The sequence below is a fragment of the Hoplias malabaricus genome, chromosome 7, assembly GCF_029633855.1.
Source record: "Hoplias malabaricus isolate fHopMal1 chromosome 7, fHopMal1.hap1, whole genome shotgun sequence".
In the NCBI taxonomy this organism is placed as follows: domain Eukaryota; kingdom Metazoa; phylum Chordata; class Actinopteri; order Characiformes; family Erythrinidae; genus Hoplias; species Hoplias malabaricus.
Window position 1 is genome coordinate 25,154,330 of NC_089806.1, and position 21,225 is coordinate 25,175,554.

A 21,225-nucleotide genomic window follows, 5' to 3' on the forward strand; every position below is an offset into this window, starting at 1 on the left:
CGCATAACACATTGAGTAACTTCCCATTTTTTATCCAAAGGGCTTAATATGATGTCAGTAGGGATGGGTGGTATCCACACTTTTCATACCGTCTCAAAATATTATCACGGTATACGGTATTACCGTGGGGAGGGGATGCTCCGTCAGGCTGCACTGAGCCTTATATATGTGAGCACCAAGTCAAGTGAATTTAGCTAAACAGCCCAACACGACACATGTTGACGATAAAAACCTGTTTCCGAGAGAGAGCAAATTTCAGCAACTTGTGCTAAAGGAACAGAAAAATTCAAAAACAAGCTAAATAAGACAGTTCTACACTGTTTAGAAGCACAGCTGGTGCCTACAGGCTCTTGTGGTTTAGCACAGCACAGAAGATTTTTCAGCGAACTGAGGCTCAACACACACATGTTTAGAGGATAAAGCCATAGAGAATTTTGTTTGTTTATAGCTTTCTTACTCTTTCTTTTAACCGAAACTCAGCACTAAACTTACAACTGCGGTGGGTTACTGGGCATGTGTTTTTCTCCACGTTTTTTCAGACTGTGATATTAGCAGTCATTGAGCTCCCACAGCGCCCCCTCCCTGTGGCTCTCTTGAATGCACATGAACATTTTAGTCGACTTTTAAAGACACAAAACAGAAATTTGACAGACCACACGTCAAAAATACCACCCTCATTTTGAGCTACGGTCCAGGTTTTTACATACAGCGGTATGCTGTATTATTGTTATACTACCCAACAATAGGTGTCAGCACACCCTTTTCAGCTATAACAGCTTCAACTCTTCTGGGAAGGCTTTCCACAAGGTGTAGGAGTGTGCTTTATGTGAATTTTTGACCGTTCTTTCAGAAGCGCATTTGTGAGTTCAGACACTGATGTTGGACATGAAAGCCAGGTTCGCAGTCTCCACTCTAATTCATCTCAATTATGTTCTGTTGGACTGAGGTCAGGAGTCTGGTGTGGAAGAACTTGATTGGCAAGCAGAAACTCGCTTGTCCATATCTTTATGGACCTTGCTTGAAGAGGCCATCCCCAAACTTTTCCCACAATGTTTGGAGCATGAAATTTTCCAAAGTCTCTTGGTGTGCTGATGCATTAAGAGTTCCTTTCACTGGATCTAAGAGGCAGAGCCCAACTTCTGAAAAACATCCCCACACCATAACCCCCCCCCCCCCCCCCTTCACCAAACTACACTTGGCACAATGCAGACAGACAGTACAATTCTCCTGGCAGCCACCAAACAAGGACGATATTTTAATATTTTGCCTGGTGTTTGTTTCTCTCTCTCTTTCTCAAAGATTTGTTTCTAAAAATCCATTTGAAAATGTTTTTATTCATTTTTGCACTGATAATTTATGCTATATAGTCTCAGAGGTCATAAAATGGAGTGGTCATAAACCTCCTAACTCCAATTGTCTGATCACACACTTTATACACTCTCTCATTGTTCAACTGATCATTTGTGCCGCACCTACTGCCTTGCACAAGCGGCTGATAAGCTCATAGGTTAAGCAGGTTTGAGCACAGTCACACTCGGTGTTGGCATAACTGTGTTACCTTTGTGTATGTCAGTGTGTGCATGTCCAAGATTCCATAAGTATAGAGCTAGTTTGTGTGATTCATGGGTTTTATGGTGTGAGAAAATGGGTATATTTAGATGGCAGACATCTAACCTTTTTGGAGAGGAAATGAAATGAGTATGGTTGGGGCAGAGCATTTTTGGTTCTGCAGTTTTGATTGTGCAGAGCAAATACATGTTAGTGTGTGTGTGTGCACATTCATTTTGTACTTTGTGTATGTTAATTCTGGTTGATTTACTGTTTGTACTGGAATCGTAGTATCAATGTCAATTGATTCCCAGGAGATTTTTTTTTTTATATAATTATGAATTTACAGACAAATATGTTTAATGTTCTGGAACAGTCTCGTCTCAAAAATACAGAATAAAATGTGGTCAGCAAGGGTCCAAAACACAACGTGGCATTTATTGTCCAAATACAGGACGACTGGCAAATCTAATCACACCCCCTTGCACTCCAGCTCTGAATCAGACTCATGGGAATGGTCTTCTGTGCGGAACAGTCAGAAAGAAGTGTCTGCGCTATGGTGTCCAGCAGAGTCAGATCACGACAACATTTACGAAGTGTGCTACAGGAGGAGCAGGGAGTGTGAGCTTGCCGCTTAGTGGAAACGGAGGATCGGACTTAAGATTGAGCTCAATAAAGCAGATAAAGATCAGTAAAATAATGCTGTGATTGGCCCCCTGATCCAATCTCAAAGATGACCCCTAGATTTAAATAATATGATTTAAAGACACTAAACACACTGACAGTTTATTAAATGAGCATTTATAAGCTTCAGGATAGACTCAGGCCTGTGAGATATACCGTACACTCCAATATATTATTTCTCTGTACTACTCCTATACATTAGTCAGCTGTAGATAAACAAATTCAGGCTAATATTTGATATTTTCTGATGCTGATGTTGATATCTAAACATTTATAAAATGAAGGAATTGGGGCTAAATTCATGTAGATTAACATTACTGAGAAACATTGACTTATGTGAGATTGCAAATGTAGTATAATGTAATAATAATCTTTATGTAAAATAGGCTAATTGTTAAGTTAGGGATGCTTGCAGTAGATATGGACTTCACTTAGATTTAGGAAGATATAGTTTATTAGCCAACACAAAGACCCACCAGAAAGGAACAGGCTGCATCTGAGGCATTTCAGAGCGTTCTCTGATGATAGAACCAAATCCATGGTTTATAATTATATCAAAAATCTTAATCATTAGTCAAATGTGAACCCAACCCCAGATAGTGAATTTATATAATTAATTATATAATATAATATTATATAAATAGTGTGAATTTGCTCTCGATAATTAATGTGAAGAAACATTTCAAAATGGTTGATGAAGCAGTTAATGTTTTAATCCAGTAGATATCCTGAGACTCTCAGAAAATATCCCTGTATTGAATTTTATGAATAACACCCAGAGAGAGAGAGAGAGAGAGAGAGAGAGAGAGAGAGAATATAATTCTAAAGTATAATTGTCTTGCGTCATCACTCTCTTCATCATGCTGCTTTTCCCTTTCTCTCCCACCCCATTGCACTGCAGTCAGGGATGACACATCAGCATGGTCGTGGTTAATTCAGGATGTGTGCTTTTGCTAGAGCTAGTATAGAGAGAGAGAATAGCGAGTAGAGGAGAAGGGCAGTAGCAGTTGTTTGAAAGGCTGGAAGAGAGCCAGTGAGTGTTCGCAGCACGCTGATGACATCACCCTCCCACCCCTCCCCTCCGCTGTGCCATTGAAACAAACACTTCTCTTTACAGGCCCAGAGAGCAAGTGCTAGCAAGCATTATTATGGGGAGGGGTTAGCTTTGAACGATCGGAGAGGGAGGGAAAGCACAGTGTGTGCGAGTGCTTCCAGTGTGCGCATACAGGAAGAGGAGGAGAGGAAAGGGGGAACATCGCTGTTCTTTGCTAAGAATATTCTTACCATTTCCCCTCTCTGTTTGTCTCTCTCTCTTTCTCTGTCTCTCTCTCTTTCTCTCTCTGTCTCTCTGTTTCTCTCTCTCTCTCTCTCTCTCTCATACACATTCTGTCTTTCTCTCTAATTTGCTTTTTCTCCCTCCCACCCTCCCGGAACAAACTTTCACCACGCCACTCTTTCCCTATCAAGCATGCTTGCCACCGAGGGTCGAACAACACATCAGCCTGGATTTGGATTACTTCTCTAAGGACCTCTATGACTTGCTCTTATTTCTTTGGTTTTGTCGTTCCTCAGGGTTTGCTTTCAGCCTTCCCTTGGTTTTCACTCTTCATTGAACTTACTCGCATCATGGGCCTCTCTAGGCCCTGCAGCTGATCTGTGCATGTGTGTTTAGAAGTATGCACTCCCTCATGGGTCCCAGTGGAGGCTGAAATTTTACCCTGGTGCAGGAGAGAGTACAAGTGTGTGTGTGTGAGAGGAAGGAGAAACGGCTGGAACCTAGTGCCAGCAGGACTGGCCAGTGAATTTTGTGCCTTTTTTCTGAACCCCAATTCTGTGGTTGCGTCATGCTGAGTCTGCAGGATTCTGTCTTCTTTGAGATCAGCATCAAGTCTCTGCTCAAGTCATGGAGCGGGAACTGTGAGTACTGTAGAGAAGAGATGTCTGCATACACGCGCGCGCACACACACACACATACCTGTACACAGTGTGCCCAAACTGCTAAAATCTGAATTCCCTCTTCATTCATACTGACGTTAGTCAATACATGTTAAAAATGAGTATGATCTATGTATCTTATTATTATGGCCACCCTTGATATCATGAACAAAATACACTATAGTGTGTGCCACAGTTTTTAAAAAATAAAAAATACCCTGAGAAATATTTTTCAGTAAAAACTATTTGCCACACTTTATTTTTACGGTGTCTATCTTCACTGAATGATCAGTGAAGCAGTTGCCCTGTAGTACACTCAATGCTCACAGTTTACATGAATCAAGATTTTGATTTCTCTATATGAAGTAACATTTTCACCTTTCCTGCCCCTTTCACCTGTATAGGCATAACGATAAATTAATATATAAACACAGCACAGTGTTTTCTGTTTCTGCACTTGTATGATGGCATTAACAGTAGTGCAGCAGTTGCTGCTGAACTGTACTATTGCTTGTTTATATAAAAAAGGCACACTTACACGCTGGTCTTCTCTGTCCAGGGTTCTTATCTAGCTAAACTTACAGCATACAGTCCTTTTACTACCTAGAATACAAAAGGGCCAGCCAATTATAAATTAAAACACATTTCCGCAATTGCATTGCTCTGTCAATTCCATGGCCTGCACAGTTACAAGATAACATGGTGCTTGTGTGATAAATATGACATATAAAACCTATACATCTGAATACTCCAGACTGTTATCAGTAGTCCTTACTTCCTTGCTCGTTATTATCACGACATTCTTTTCATTACATTGTGGACATTTTGTGATTGATTAGTTGGCAGAAATGGTATAAAGTTATTAAAGACAAGAAAATCACTCAGTTAAACTAAGATGAGCGGTGGAATGTTTTGTTGTGGTGGTTGTTGTTTGAGTTCTTTCATTTCTAGTATTGTATTCTTTGGACCTGAAACATATATTTAGGATTTTTTTTCTTTTTTCTTTGGTGGGAATACAGCTACTTTTGAGTAAAGGCATATTATCTCAGACACAACTTCTTATTAATATTGGTCACTGTAGGGAATCCAGCTTGTAGGTTATATCTGATTTATATATATATATAATTGGTTAAATCTATGATTATTTAAGTATTTATTTATCTATCATATTTTTTTTTTATTTTACTCATTTTTAGGGAAATTGCCCCAGTTGGTGATTTATTCATTTAGAAAGTCACATCACCAAACAGACATGACTTGGATGGCTGAACAGAGGAGTGAAGCGCTGCTCAGAACAGATTCTACCTCGTTCTGATCCTTGATTGCAGTAGATTCAGACGTCATTGTGTTATAATGGGGAACAGATCAATGAAGGGAAACATTAGTAATCCCAGTGGATCTTTCAGAAATACTCTTTCGGCCACACATCCTCTCACATCCGTTGCTGGAGTGCTGAGTGGAAGTAAAGGGTTTTGTGGGCTTTGAGGTCAAAAGAGAACTTGCCACCTTGTAGGTCAGATTTTGTATCACTGTTCAGATTTGAACCTCTGGGCTAACATGCTCTAAACCTAAGGATATTCCAGGCTTTAGCAGAGTTTTTGCAGAATACAAGTCACAAAAATTTCCAGAATAATTTGGACACTACTGTATTGCTTTCAAACATTACATTTTTATGAAGCTTTTTTTTGTAATTATTACTAGTATATGTTATAGTAATTTTGCAATATTTCAATTTTTTCAGTTTTGTTGTGTATTACCGCAATTTTTTTGCAAATGCAAGTCATATAATGCTGATGTGTGGCTGCCGTTCAGTGATGCCACTTGAAGGGATTTTTGCTGTAACCTAGGTGTTCACCCCTTAACCCACCAGCTATTGTGCTGTCTGTTCTCAGAAGGACAACATGATGTTTTAAAGGTAGTGAAAAATAGACACTGGAGACACTGCAGTGAACCACACAAAGCAAAATACATGGTGCATAAGATGTGAACTCGAAAACACATCAACTAAAGACTGCAGTGTCTTGGCAGAAAAAACGGTGTTCTGTTCTCATACTCTGAGGGAATTGCCTTCACAGTATATTTAGCATGAAACATTATAAAGGTTATTATTAAAAATCCTTCTCACTTTGTCATCGGGGCATTTTTGAAATGAAGAGCATGGAACTGGTTTATAATTTATTCACTTACACACACCCATTCACATTTAATAAAGCATTCCACAAGGGACTGTATCAGTGACACTATGCTTCACATTAATAAGTGTACCCTTGTTACCTCGATTAACAGTTCCTCTACTATAAGCACAATTATTAATCATATAATGGGCTAATATATATATATATATATATATATATATATATAATTATTAATTATTATTATTATTTTTTTTTACATTTTTTTTTTTTACTTTTAGTACTTAAAAATAAATAAATACTTGAATTAAAACCATGCATTGTTCAGGGTAGGAGATTAAATCTTAATATATATATAAATATATATATATATATATAAAAACTGTTTTGACCCAATTTAAAGAGTTAAGAATGTGAGCTCCAGTCTCCGCTTAGAGTAAGTTGTGTTGAGTTAGTCAACAGTAAACAGCCGCAAGAGCAGCCAGTACAGTTGGGCCAACGGACAAATCAGGCTGGCATGCCAACACTGTCTCACACACATAACTGCAGCTCTTCCTCCCTCCCTTCCACCCTCTCCTGCTGTTTGTTGTTGCCAGCACTTTTCTTTAGGCTTCACTGCTCAATGGCTGAAAATATATATAGTTGCCAGGTAATATAGGCCTAGTACTCTTTAATTCATTATAAAAATCATAATAATAATGAATAATAATTTTGGTGAAGTTCTGGCAAAGTCTAAACTTACATTATCCAGAGGGATTTTAAAATCCTTGTTACTGTCATAGCATGTACAGAATGGGCATGTGGCATGTTGAGACACTAAATAATAGTGTAGACAGTTTTATCTCTTATGTCTAATAATCTCTCGTACACACACACAGCCCCAGACCTGTCATGTCTGAAGCAGGTTGTAGTTAAGGCAGACTTCAATAAGTTATTTATTTGTTTGTTTGTTTTTGTTTGTTTGTTTGTTTGTTTACTGGGTCTTAATGATACCCCAAATTGTTTTTGTACATATAAAATACACCACTCCATAAATCATCTGACCATTTTTATAATGCTACCTTCACAACACAGCTGCTAGTGACTAACCCTGACCCTATTTGTTAAAGCTGACTTTATAAAGCTGCTAAAATAGGAGGCATGAAAAACAGTTAATTTTTATGTCCAGAAGTGGGGTGTGTCCTTTAAGTATTAAGTTTTCAAAAAAGGACAACCAGTAGAATGTATTTAATAAATCTACCAAATTGTTTATTAGTCATTGTCTCAAAGGAAAACTTTCATTCTGAGAGAGAGGGCTGAGGTTTGTTCTGAGGTTTCGGGAAATATGTGAAAATGGATTACCAAGTGACAATTCAGATTAAATTTGTAGTGACCAAGCTAGTAGGCAATTATACAAATAAAAAGAAGAATGAAAAGTATGTCTCTTAGTATGCAGGCCTTTATATAAGTGACTCTGTTTAACTTGCCTCAGCTTGGATACCTTATTAGAGCTTCAGGACCATATTCTGTATTTCATTGGCTATGAAAGCAACCACTCATTTAGTAGCTCCCTGGTTTCAGACCTCAAGTTGAAATACTGTCAGTTGGTCAAATCAAGTCCTAGATTGACCAGTATCAGCCTAGCCCCATTAGTATCAGATGAAAGTAGAGCAAAACCTTGATTTGATTACTATGGAGGTAGCAGCTGACCTCTGGGTCCTTGACCACAGTCAAACTAATCAGTCAGTGCTTCCAGTTGTTTAGAGAGGACAGTGGAGTCCAGCAGACTTTATCCACCACAGATTTTTGCTTTGCTACATGGGTTTATATATCTCAACTTATATCAGATATGTAGGGTAAATAACATGCCACACAATGTGAAAGATACTGCACCAATAATGATGCCATTTGTAATGGATTCTTACTGTAGCCTCATGAAAGCAAAATATATTATTTAAAATGTCAAGTTAGCATACGTTTGAATGCCATTGCTTAGTGACAGTATTTGCTGAGCAACTAATCTGCAAGCCTACCATGTACAACAAATGTGTAACACCTTACACTGAGTATACTCCACACAATTTTTTTTAAAAATAACTAACTTCTCTAGCTGTGCTTTGGCTTTTGCATAATCATCCTAGAATTGCAAAACTCATGTGCTGAGGTTGTTTATCTTTACACCCCCCCCCCTCCATTTTTCCAGTTTTCCTTGTGCATGAAAACTTATTTGTGTATGAAATTTTTCTACATAGGGTCATTGGCTCAGTAAAATTGTGGAACATAGTAATTCTATGCACCCTGTAACTCATTGAATCTCTTGTTTCCCTTCTTTGAAGGTGGTGGGCCTTGGAACTGCATGTTGTTTTTCAGCTTGCTCACAAGTATCTGTGCTTTGTTACTAGCTGCATTGAAACCCTTTCACACAACCAAAGAGACCCTTAGGAGGGCCTTTTCACTTCTCCATATAGGAGTGCAGCATTTGCTTCACTACGGATACACAGGAGCAGGTTCAGTGACATTTTTTTTTTCAGCATTCAGGTTGAAGGTGTGGTATATTTGGTAAGAACACCAGTAAGGATTTTAGGGAATCCAACAGCCATTGGCCCTTGGACCATGGACAACAGATTAGGTCCAATTCTGGTCCAATTTATGATTGAGATTGAAATTGCAATTATTTAAAAAAAACTTAAGGTCTGTTTAGTATATCCAAGAACACTGAATATAGTGTGCCAAACTGTAATTTAGTTGTTGTCATGTGCACAGCAGAGAGTTTGGTTGATTCTGAGTTCTTCTGAAATTACTTCTGAAACCAGGTTTTTTGGACACACGGGCACCAACATTAACTTGTACCAGAACAATGGGTAGAGAACAGTATGGAGAAGAAAGGGATAGGCTCATGATCCAACGCATACCACATTGTCTGATAAACCTCTAATAGAGACCTTGTTAAAGCATGGGAATGTTTGGCTGTCAGTGAAACTTTGTCATTGGTGTTAAGTGATGACATGACTGTTGACAGAAATGGCAGAATGAGTTCTGAATTTTGTAGAGCTTTGCTTTTTGTCAGATTCAGACAAATGCTGCAAAAGGGAAGTGCTTCACTGTCCTGATGAATGATGACATAAAATATACCATGACCAAAGGTTAATATGGTCAAATAAGGAATATCTCTTAATTGTAGAATCAGTCTGGTGATCAAAATACAAATTATCATTCTTTCCCATTACTGAAGACAAAACTGAGGGCAGAAAGACCCACAAACAAGAAGCATCTGAAGTTGCACAATAGGCTTGGCAAAGCTACTCAAGGGAGGTAACTCGGCATTTGATGATGTCTATGGTTTGCAGGCTTTAAACTGTCGTTGACTGTAGAGCATTTGTATCCAAGTTTAAAAATAACCCTTGTCATTTTTTTTAAAACTATCATATTGTAGTATTACTTTAACTATGGCAGTTGGTTAAATTGTTACAGACTATGCCCTTTTTTTTTGCACTTTAAAAAAAATATTTGGACTGGCTGTAAAACTCACATTGGTTATTTTTGTTCACTGGTGCTGGCAGTGAGAGGTCATTTGAACAGTATTAAACAGTATTAATGCTGTTTGGTCCTATGTGCAGGCACATTAGCTGATGTAATGTATTTAGCAAACAGTGACACCTTTCCATCATTTTGTTTTTATCTGCTTTTTGGCAAAAGTGCAAACCACTATGATTTTGATCATGAGTAAAACACTCTTAAACATAAGGATACACACTTTAAGCAGGGTTTAACAACAACAATTGCCCAAATGCCCAGTACAGCAGCACAATAAATCCCTTGTCCGGTTGTGCAAGTTTATTTTGGAGTGAGGTTGCAATATGTTAAGAAGGGGAAAAAAATAGTTTATACACATTTATGCCTCCAGTCAAAACAACACAATGATATCTGTCAACAACATCAGAGTGAGGTGTGTAGGAAAATGGTGTGGCGCGAATCCGCAGCTTTACTCCTCCCCCTTTACTACCTGAAATGCTCTGTAAAGTTTATAGGGATAAAGTTTATCCTAACAAGATAAGAGGTTTTTTTTTTTAAAGCTGGAGTATCACAACAAATCTCTTTGTTATGCTGCATGTGTAGCAGCACAAAAAAACCAAACAAACTTGAAAGAAACACACACACACACGCTCTTTGACCAAAATATTTTATTGAATACTTTAATTAGAATATTTAACAATAAATGCTTGTGAACTTAAATGTTATGATGCATTTTACTCAAAGTAAAGCTCTTTTATATAAACTATATTTATATGTAAAAAGCTTGTTTTTATTTTTAGAATAGTGAAAGAAGATTCCATCATGCATTGAATCACTTCCTAGATAAAGAAGCACATCCAAATCTTTTTGGGAAATCTATCTCACACTCTCTCTGCTCTCACACACTTTCTGACTCTCATCCTCTATCTGATGTGTGCTGTGGGGTCAGCAGTGCAATTCAAGCAAACATCACAAACTGGCAACAAAGTCGAAGGCTCAAGGCAGAGATCGTGTCTAACTTTTTTACATTTTCTCTCCATCTTGTTGAGTGGAAAAGTACAATGTGAGTTTTTCTTTGGAGTGCGCCAGTCAGCTGTGCCAGCAGACAGACGACGGAGGGCAAGTAGGAACTCTGGTTTGATTGGCCACTGTGGGTTGGCTATGTGACATCAAATAGGTGGGGGGGTGCTGTTGGTACTTGGTATACAAAGAATGAGTATTCTTCTTACCAGCTGATGAACACACACACACGCACACACACACACACACACACACACAAAGGCTATACATTTATTATTCTATTAATCATTATGATTTTGCCCTCTGTGGAGTGCTAAGTGCAAATGTCTGTACTCTTTGAATTCACATCAGAACATTCATAGTTAAAAGTGGCACAGCTCTAGAGCCGCGGGTGTGTTTTTGTTCTTAAGTTTATATGCTTAATGTTATGTGCGAGTTGCTGGGTGTGATCCCTTCTGCTTTCCTCTTCTGAAAAAACGCTAACCTTAACAGCCTTTTCTCAGGAGCCTCCTCTCATTGTTTGTACTTTTCTGAACTTTTCATGATATCCCCAGCAACCAAGGGAAGATGAGGACAAGGATTTCCGGAATTATGGGGAGTGTTAGGCATGTGATTCTCATTGTGTTGCTCCTTGGGCATTATATGGGACTCTCAAACATACACATGCACAACATATCTATTCCCTCAGCTTTCAGAGTCTGAATAAAAGGTTTTGCTTCCATGAACTGATCAGATTCTCAGTCCTTCTGAAATTCACTTCTGTGGTAGAGAGAGAGAGAGAGAGAGCGAGAGAGAGAGAGAGAATATTTAGCAGTTTAAAAATATCCTGTATCACAATATAAAAACAAAAAGATTAAATGTGAAATTTGATAACAAGCTCTGATCAAAATGAGGCCCCCGTGTTGATTTCTTTAATTAGAATGACATTCATTTATTCAAATGTGGGGGGGGGGAACAAAAACGCTGGTTGTCCACAAAAAGATAAATGGAAGAGAGAACAGAAAGAAACAGTGACTCTTGAGGAGGATCTAGTTCACCACTGCAGCTGGAATTACTTGTCAGTTCAGTGCTAAATGGGCAAGGTTCTTTCTCAGCATACAGTGTCTGAACCCAAATTGTGTGAAGAAACATCATGTTTAAAGGGCTATTTTTCTTTGAGTGGGATTTGGGCCTCTTATACAGCTGCAGGTACAATTATTCAACTGCTTTTACAAACTGCTTTTTAGCAAAATTTACTCAATTTACATCTGTTTGCAGTAAGCCAATCAAAAAAAATTATCTAAATATCTCTATTTTTTTTAGAATGAAAGAATAGTTTTTTTTATTAACCTATTGAAGCAAACACAACAGAACGACACTCAAATCAATGTTCATTCACGAACAGATGTTCAATATTGGCATGTGGAGGAATGCACTGCAGAGGTGTCTTCCAGGAAATGTCAGGAGCAAATCTACAGGGCTGACAGGCAGTGTGTGCAAGGTGTTGTGAATTTGTGTTAATTTGTGTAAATTCATGTCTTAGACCTAAGCAATTTTTGCAGCTACAAGGTTTTGTGTTTGAACTAATGTGTTTTTCACCTCTGAGAGATGTATGTTTATGTGTAGGCCTGGACAATTAATCGCAAAATAATCAAAACTGTTATTCAGAACTTCTAATAGACATAATATTGTCTATATCGATTATTTCACTGAACAATGAGGGTCAAAAATACAAAAACAGTATAATTGTTCATTAATCGTAATCGTGTTAAAATGTAGAGTTAATCATGATATTGGTTTGCGCTCATATCACCCAGGTGTGTGTGTGTATATGTGTATGTAGTCTTTTTTTGGCCAGAAAGTGACACTTTATTTATTTTTTTTTTAAGCCTCTGTCCCAGTGAGCAGCAGCAGTTTGAGTAGACGGCGTGCTGCTCCATCAGCACCACTCAGCTGGGACAAGCGCAGCGTGCAGGCCGCAGCCATGTCCAGCATTACCATCGACCCCGAGGCCAAGCCAGGCGAGTTTGTCATCAAGAGCCTCTTTGCAGAGTTCGCTGTGCTCGCCGAGAAGAAGATTGAGGTGGTCATGGCTGAGCCGCTGGTCAGTATGTCTCTGAAGAATGTTTTAGTGTCTGGATAAATGTTTGCATATTTTCTCATAAAAGTAAAATGCATTTCAGTGACTGCAGTAAGCTGGCTTGTCTGCTTAACTTAGCAAAAATAGTAATGCATCATTGATTGTGGCACAATATATATTTTCATAGTTTATCTTAGATTTCTGTGCTATTGAGAGGTATTAAATGTAATATTAGACTCTTTTGAGGAGAGCTTAAATAATGGTTAAAATAAAATACTGATGCACACAGTGTCAATATATTGTCTTTTTGTTTATTTGTATTAATTAATTCTAATGTCATGTTTTTTCCAACAAATATAGCATCCAGTATATAGCTCAGATAGCTTTTTTGGATAGTAATGTGTTTATACATCATTAAATATGAATATATCTCGGCTCAGTAATTACAATCAACACTAGAAATGCAGGGAGGGTAATATTATTCTAACATCCAGAGAGAACATGTTTTAAATGTAAGTTTAAGCATACGTTGTTCTGTGCTTGTGCATGCCGTTCATATTACAGTAAGATTTTATAATTTTCCTTTGAAACAGTCAGTAATAATGGACTGTTTCATTTGACCACACCAAGCTGAAAACTGATTAATGGGTGAGAGGTTTCTTCAGGTCTTTTAAGATATCCAGTGTCATGACCGCCATTATCTCTACATTTCTTGTCTAGGAAAAGCCTTTGTCAAGATCCCTGCAGAGAGGGGAAGATCCACAGTTTGATCAGGTGAGCTGGTATGCGTTTTCTGTCTCGCACTTTCCCAGTAATAATGATATGTTTAATTTATACTTTCTCATACACAGCGTTGCTTTACCATTCAATAAAGAACACCAAAAAACAAACATAGACACAACAATACATAGAATTATAAACAGCATAGATAGCAGTGGAGAGAGTAGTTAGCCAGTCAGTGAAAAGCACAGAAAAAATTAGGTTAAAACAGTGGTAACTGAAATAATCACACGGGTTCCATCGGCCGACTTTAGCGGCAGCTGCGATAATAAAAGGCTCCTTCAGTTGACATCAGCAGGCTCCTTTGCTCAACAGCGCCAGCCAATAGAAGCAAGGATGGCAGATAGGTCGCAATGATAACAGGCTTTGTTTGCTCAACATTCCCAGGCGTTGGCATAAGTTTTACCATTTAGTTAAAGTTCTTTTTTTCCTTTACTCATTCTGTTCATGTCTAAGGGCATTTTTCACACAAGAAAGTCTGGACCAATGTCCCAACCATGGTTTGTCTTTTGTTATATTGAATATAGTATTTGATCTGGCAAGTTTGATATTGACAGTATTGTGTCTCTCTATGCTTGACTCTGATGGGTTTGTAAGAGGGGAGTGCATCTGACGGTGTGTTGTCAGTTCAGAAGTTGGCTGTAATGATGAAAGAACACATTTATTTCCACTATTTACTATTGCTACATATTTAGGGCTCACATCAATCTTGTATCTTATGTAAGAAACAATGAACACAAACATTTCTAATTGTTTATTATTTACCAATCCCTAATTTGCATTTTCAGTTCCACCTTAAATGATTAAACTCTGCACTGCATGACTGGTTACTGCTGTATCACAAACCATGCTTGAGTGCACTTTACTTTGTATGCTACCGAGTCTGTTTCTAATAATGTTTTTTTTTAAAAACCTTTGAAGTGTACTACTGTGCTGTTAGCAATAAATCAGAAGTAATGCTGCGGGATACCAGTTGTTTAACCAGTAAGAGCCCAGACACAGTTTGCCATTAAGCCAAATTATAAGAAATATAAAACAGACCAAAGAAAGAAAATCTAACACCTTTTTTCACATTATTTGCTGTATTCCGTAATTATTTTTGGCTTACAATCCCATTTAATCATAAATCACCACAACCATTTTTCAACATTTCAACAGAATTGACACGTTTTAAAAAAAAATGTTGAATAAGCATTTCTGTGATCTCTATGTAGTCACCAAACACACCATTATTCTGTAAATTAGATTTTCAGTGAATGTCACTTCAGGACAGGTGATTTAAAGTGGTGTAGGGAACTTTTCAGACCTTTTAAAGGGTTTGTGATATATATGTCACCATATACCAATCTAAATGTTAAAACATGCATAACCACAGCTCATTATAATTCTTTTCCAGTTATTTTTATTTTTGCCAGCCCGCCTACCAGGCCGGCCTAAAAGAGACTTTTTCGCTGTCTGACTGATTGACTCCTAATTTGAGTAGGAATTGTTAGTTCGGCCATGTTTCACAGAGGGAACGTAAGGTGGCGCTACTACACCATCTGTTAGTTCAGGCACGTTTCACATTCCAGTTCATGAACTAAATTTGGAGACGTTTGGTGCGTTTCCACCAAAATAAACTGGTTCGCGAACTAGAAAAATCAGCTGGAACCAAAGAACAGTAGGATCTTCAGTGCGAACCGTGGCTGAATAATAGGAAATAAGACAGGAAAGTTTGTGTGTGTTTCTGGGGCTGTGTTTGGCACGATACTGTGCACATTAGCCAGAGCCTTGGCTGTGCACTGGTTAGTTCACAAGCTCAGCAGGACGGCTCAGAACTTGGGAACACTTAGACACGTATTGTACCTCACAGAAATGATGACTGCTGATTTTATTTTATTTTGCGTAAGTGTGTCTTTGTGGTGGGGAGACATTTTGTGGTGGTAGTGTGTTTATAAATCATATAGCTGCGTACGGCCTCCTTAAACTTCACATGCTTTAGCTTGTTACATTGACTAAATAGGTAATTGTAATTTTTAAAATCAACAAAATTTTCTTGGTTGTCTTAGTCCTTTGGTGGTAGATCATCTAGTATTTATTTTTAAATAACATGTACAAGAAAAACACTGATGACAGTGTTATATATTATGAACAAAACTTTTGTACATTTCTGCATTTATTAGTTTATTATTTTCTGTACAACACAATCACCTAATTAAAGCCACATGTAAACAAAGACATTGATATGAAGCACTAAAGCTTCTCCAGACCTTCCAATGACATAGATATGTATTTTGGGCTTTCCTGTTTTTGAAATGCCAGAAACACCTCTGTGACTATGGCTAATGGTGGTCCGGTAAAACTAGGCTTGTCTAGTTTCTCTTTGCTCCTGATGGTTTACCTGGTGATGGTTGCCTGCCCCAACCTGTAATTGGTCTAAATGTCTGAACTATCAAAAATAAAGTTTTTACACTACTCACAAACCGGCCCAAGGTTTAGTGTGATCCTGACCGAGAGCACTTCTGGTCCAGTCAGTGGTCTGAAGGCACTTATTTCATATGTTGTTTTTGTTCAGACCAAACTGTAAGTCTGAATATCCAGACAAAATAAGGTATATGTGAAAGCATCCTCTGTCAGGTGTCATTGCTGTTGAAACACTTCATAAAGATTCTACAGCTAGCAGCTTTTTTTCAGCACCAAGGCAAAGATCGTTTTGCGACTAATACTGTCATGTGTGCCATATATGTATTTGAAATGGTTTAAGTAGTTTATGAACTGTTTGTTCCATCCACTGTCTGTTTGCAAGTGAGTCAGTGAGAGAGGGAGAGAGAGTGCTGCTAAGCAGTTATTTGCAAAGAAGAGAGAGAACTGATGTATGAGTTATTTATGTCAGGTGTGTAGACATGTACCATAGGATTTGAGGTTTGTCGATGTGTGTGTGTTGGGGGCTGGAATCGCTGCGTCATACTCAGCAGTATATCAGCGCAGGGTGTTGGAGTGTGTCGGCCCGGCGCGAAGAGGACAGAGAGAGCAGTTACATAACTCTCCTCAGCAGCATTCCTCACTCTGCCACATACTCACAAGGGCTCAAACCAACACTCTGACTACGCTCTCTTTCTACACACACAAACACCAGTGATATTTAACAGAACAGATACATGTATTATATTTATTCAAGATTTTTTTATAAATCATAAGCAGTGCTGCCCACAGTCACTGAGGAATATACACATACACAGACACGCAGAGTTTTTCATCATTTCCTCCATTATTTTCACACTTATTTCAAGTTTTAGATTGATTTTTTTTCTGCATTCATTTTGTTGGTACAATAAAAACACAATTTTGTTGCTCTAACATTAATGTTAACATACTATGAAATGTGAATGCTTAAACACTACAGTGGCATCATGTAAATACTCTGTAATAAATACTCAGTATCAGACAGCATGCTGAGCTAATAAATCAGAATGAGTGGAGAAAACAAATGTATCTGATCTACATATATAAGGGTGTTTATGAAGATTAGGAATTTGTCTGCTGTAGCGGAGGAGCTTTGTTTCCCCCCCCAGTCAGTGCATGTGACATGTTGTCACAGCAGATCCAACACTGCTGTATGAGGTTCTGTCTGTCTCCCACGACATAATTTCTGTGATCTTACAGCCAAACATTTTCAGATAATTCATTATGCTGTAGTCAAATTTCTCATGAGCTACTATGCCACTTTTAGTTTGCTCTCAGCACGTAGCCTGCTTCTGTGTGTTTGTGTCAGGTGCCAGGTTACTGCAGATATCTTCATTCCCAATAGGATGAATCAATAGTGCCTGCACTTAACTGCTCACTGTGTCGCTCGTCGCTCATCTCTCGCTCTCTCTCTCTCTCTCTCATTCTCATTGTTCCACATTTTTAACTCTTTATCACCCTTCCCTTTTCTAAGAGTTTTTTGCCATTGTTGGTTCACAATTCAATCCATATTACTTGCATCGTATTTCTAATAGCTTATTTACTTGATTTCTTTAGAAGCCAGTTAATTTTAAAATGCTTTTCTTATACCAAAGAAACAAAACTACTTTTAATATCCTGTTTGATAAAAGCCGAAAAGGAAGAAATACTCAAATAGTAATGTATGTGTGTTACAGTTAATAAGCTCTATGAGCTCAATAGCAGAACATTGCTTGCCCTCACTGTTGCGGACGCTGTTTGATTGGTACCGGAGACAGAGTGGCACAGAGGATGAGTCTTATGAGTACAGACCCAGATCCAGCACCAAGTCCAAAGGGTGAGTAAATACTAACGCAGTTTTCCAATCTTCCAAGTTAACCAGAACAGTATGAGGGGAATTTTTGACTTTTTCCTCTTCTCCAGGGATGAACAGCATCGGGATAAAGACTACCTACTGGAGAGGAGGGACTTAGCCATAGATTTCATTTTTTGTTTAGTTTCAGTCGAAGTTTTGAAACAGGTAAGGTGTGTGTGTGGGTAAACAACTGTGGGTTTTAATAGGGGTTTGTCACAAGGTTTGAGATTTTATTTTATATATATATATATATATATATATATATATATATATATATATATATATATATATATATATATATATATATATATATATATATATATATGAATGAATGAATGAATGAACCTGGTCTCATAGAATATAACCTAGATTTCTGTGACTAATGGGGATATTGATGATGTATAATATTTATTTTTTATTATTTATTTATATATATACATATTTATGTTTCTTTAGATTCCTCTTCATCCTGTGCCAGATGCATTAGTCCAAGAAGTCCTTAACCTGGCATTTAAGCACTTTAAACACAAAGAGGGGTAAGTGTGGCCACATATATTTATACCATACATTTAGAGGTCTGCGTTCCTGCGGGACTCGCAGGACCCATCACAATATCTTGCTGCATGGAAGCAGGTTGTTAACCAATGCAGTGATTGTGGAAGCAGGACAACATAAACATGTAGAAGAATCCTGCAAATGAATAAAAACACTTTCCCTTTTTTAAATCACAATCTTCTTATTAATGTACACAGGTGAACCAGCCTCATGACCCACCTCTGTAACGCCAACATTTACCCATGAATAGTCAATTCAGCTTATGAATATTTAAATATGGACTTCCCCATTCATATTTGAGTGGGATACAATGGAAGATGGAAGAATAAAATAAATCTTTTTGTAGCATGTGAGGTAGAAGCTCTTGTTTCTGAGGTTGAGGCAGGAAAAAAATTTGTTTTTTGGTGGTCTCAGTAGTAGCATCACAAACAAGTTGGTTGTATGCCAACATATGGCTGCAGCAGTGAAATCAGCACATTAACCAGTCATCACAATTCGGCAACAAATAGTAAAACACGTCTGTGTGGGTTTTTTTTTTTTTTTTTTTGGTTTTTTTTTTTTTTTTTGTTACTTACAAGCCTTACAAGTTGTTTAGACTTGTAATTATTTACAATTATTACCAGCCCATAATGATTTACTCTTTTTCATTCCTCTTTAATCTGTTATTTAATCTTGATCTGTGCTTTATGGACTGATGCGTGTGAGGATATTTTGTGCATTTACTTTTACTTTCTTTTAAATCACATCTTGCAATGCTTGATGAGTAAAACCTTGCTTAAATATGCTCTTCTATTTATTTAAAGTATTTCTTTACAAATAACAGTTTCTGTGATGTGCACGCACATTTCAATCCTGTTTTTGTGCATAAGTATGTCCTTTATAAAGGACACAGGTCTCACTTACATTTTGAGAAAAGGCATATTTTACTGGAACAGAAAGTAAACAGATCTGTGCAACAGATTAGGTTTTAATGATTTGGGGAAAAATAACAAATTGTAAATTTTCTGATTTCTTGTGATTTTAATTGCAGTTCATTTCTATAAATTATGTAATAGACATTCTTTTAAAACCAAGATGATTAAGGTCATCTGGCTTGAATTTTGTCCCCATTTATGATTAAGACATTGTTCTTAAAAATGCAGGCTGGAATTAAAATCTTTCAAATGTCAACAAAATGGTTTGTTTTGCCTAAACCTTTGAGTTATTTAATAGAAACTGATTTTTTTTGTCTCAAAAGAAAACCCCATAAAAATAACTTGTAAATGGTAAAATTTAGATAGTGTTTAGACAGTGCTTAGACTAGACTACATTATAAATGGCCAAATACTTAAATAAAAGGTCAGTGATAGTATATGAACTGCCGCACAAAAATATTAAACACTGGGCTCGTTGCCGTATCTTAATTGCTGACCTTGTTGGTTTTGTTTGACAGGTTCTCTGGTCCCAACACTGGCAACGTGCACATCATTGCTGATCTGTATGCTGAGGTCATCGGAGTTCTCACCCAGTCCAAGTGAGTCAGGATTTCTGTCCCAACACCACATTTTTTTCTTTGTTTTATTTGTTTATGCTTGGGTTTCATGTGATAGAAGCCGCCAGTTTAAGGGCTTATACATTACAAATAAACACAACAAAAAAAATGTAATTAAAAAAAGATAACAAAATAGTATTTAACAAGACAACTAACATATTCCCTTATGGCCATATAATTGTATTTCTTTCCGTTCACCTTTAGCACTTAACATTATTATTTTAACTATATATAATTTCTGACCATTTATGATCATGGAAAGCCTGTTTTTTTTCTATATGTAATCTAGGTCCATTCACTGCCTCAATTTATTTATTGCACAATCATTTGGTCTAGTGTTCTGGTGGCTTCACCTGTTTTTGTGTAATGGCAGCTAGTCATTAGAAAGGCAGTCAGATGGGTCAAGTTTTGCTTTGTGCTGTATGAACAGATGAGCTGACTTTCACTTTTGTAAAATGTTGAGCAAAAATTGAAAAGCTTGTGGGTCAAAGAAATGTCTCCCCACATGAATAAGAGATTATGCTAAATGATGCAAACCAGAGTGACTGTTGTTTAAGCCATAGTGATGTACCCAGTAGAAGCGATGCAAGATGTAATGTGTCCCAGTCCTGCTCTCAACTTTCTGCCCTCTTGAACCCTTTTGCTCACCCTTCAAGAATGTTATCAAAATGGACACTTCAAGGAAGGCCTTGGGGCTTAAGGCAAGAATTGTGGTGGGAAAAACTAAAGTAAGCAAAAGGCAAATCCCAGACAACCCCCTACGACGAAAATGCTAATATGGCTAACAGAGTTTTTCCTTCTAATTATGAAACACAATGATGTCCCTTTTACTCCTCAACACAAATAGAAGTGCTGTGAGACCCTCCCAATTGCAGGCAGAGGGGCTATGGGTGTGAGAGAGAAAGATTCTTTCATATTCATGGTGTGCTATGAAGCCAGACACACTGTCTCTAAAATGCCTGCCTCAGCAACAAAAAAGACTGAAACCCAAGGGTGGAACATCATGGCGTTTGAGCCATCTTTAGTTCCATGAACAGCGTACTCTGATTGTCCTACTGGAGGACTACGTCAGGCACTAGGGGGTTCACTCAGGATAGAGGGCCAATCCAGATCTGAGCATGCACACATACAGAAGTTCATTTACATGCACACCCATTTACACACATCAAGACTTTGAGTAGCCAGTTCAACTAACCTGCATATTTTTGGACTG

At 37.7% G+C, this 21,225-nt stretch overlaps 1 protein-coding gene across 8 annotated transcripts in view; it reads left to right on the forward strand.

Annotated features, from left to right (window-relative positions):
* Positions 1-21,225, forward strand: part of fryl (furry homolog, like) — a 108,910-nt gene that overhangs the window by 36,244 nt on the left and 51,441 nt on the right. For 5 of the 8 annotated variants that reach the window (XM_066677605.1, XM_066677604.1, XM_066677598.1 and 2 more), the window contains 6 exons: positions 12,680-12,894; positions 13,591-13,644; positions 17,769-17,908; positions 17,995-18,091; positions 18,383-18,462; positions 19,914-19,994. In XM_066677605.1, coding sequence (XP_066533702.1) covers positions 12,775-12,894; positions 13,591-13,644; positions 17,769-17,908; positions 17,995-18,091; positions 18,383-18,462; positions 19,914-19,994 — 572 coding nt within the window. In that variant the 5' untranslated portion in view covers positions 12,680-12,774. Of the gene's footprint in view, positions 1-3,816; positions 4,150-12,679; positions 12,895-13,590; positions 13,645-17,768; positions 17,909-17,994; positions 18,092-18,382; positions 18,463-19,913; positions 19,995-21,225 lie in introns of those variants that run through there. The other 3 variants (XM_066677602.1, XM_066677603.1, XM_066677606.1) reach the window with 1 other exon arrangement.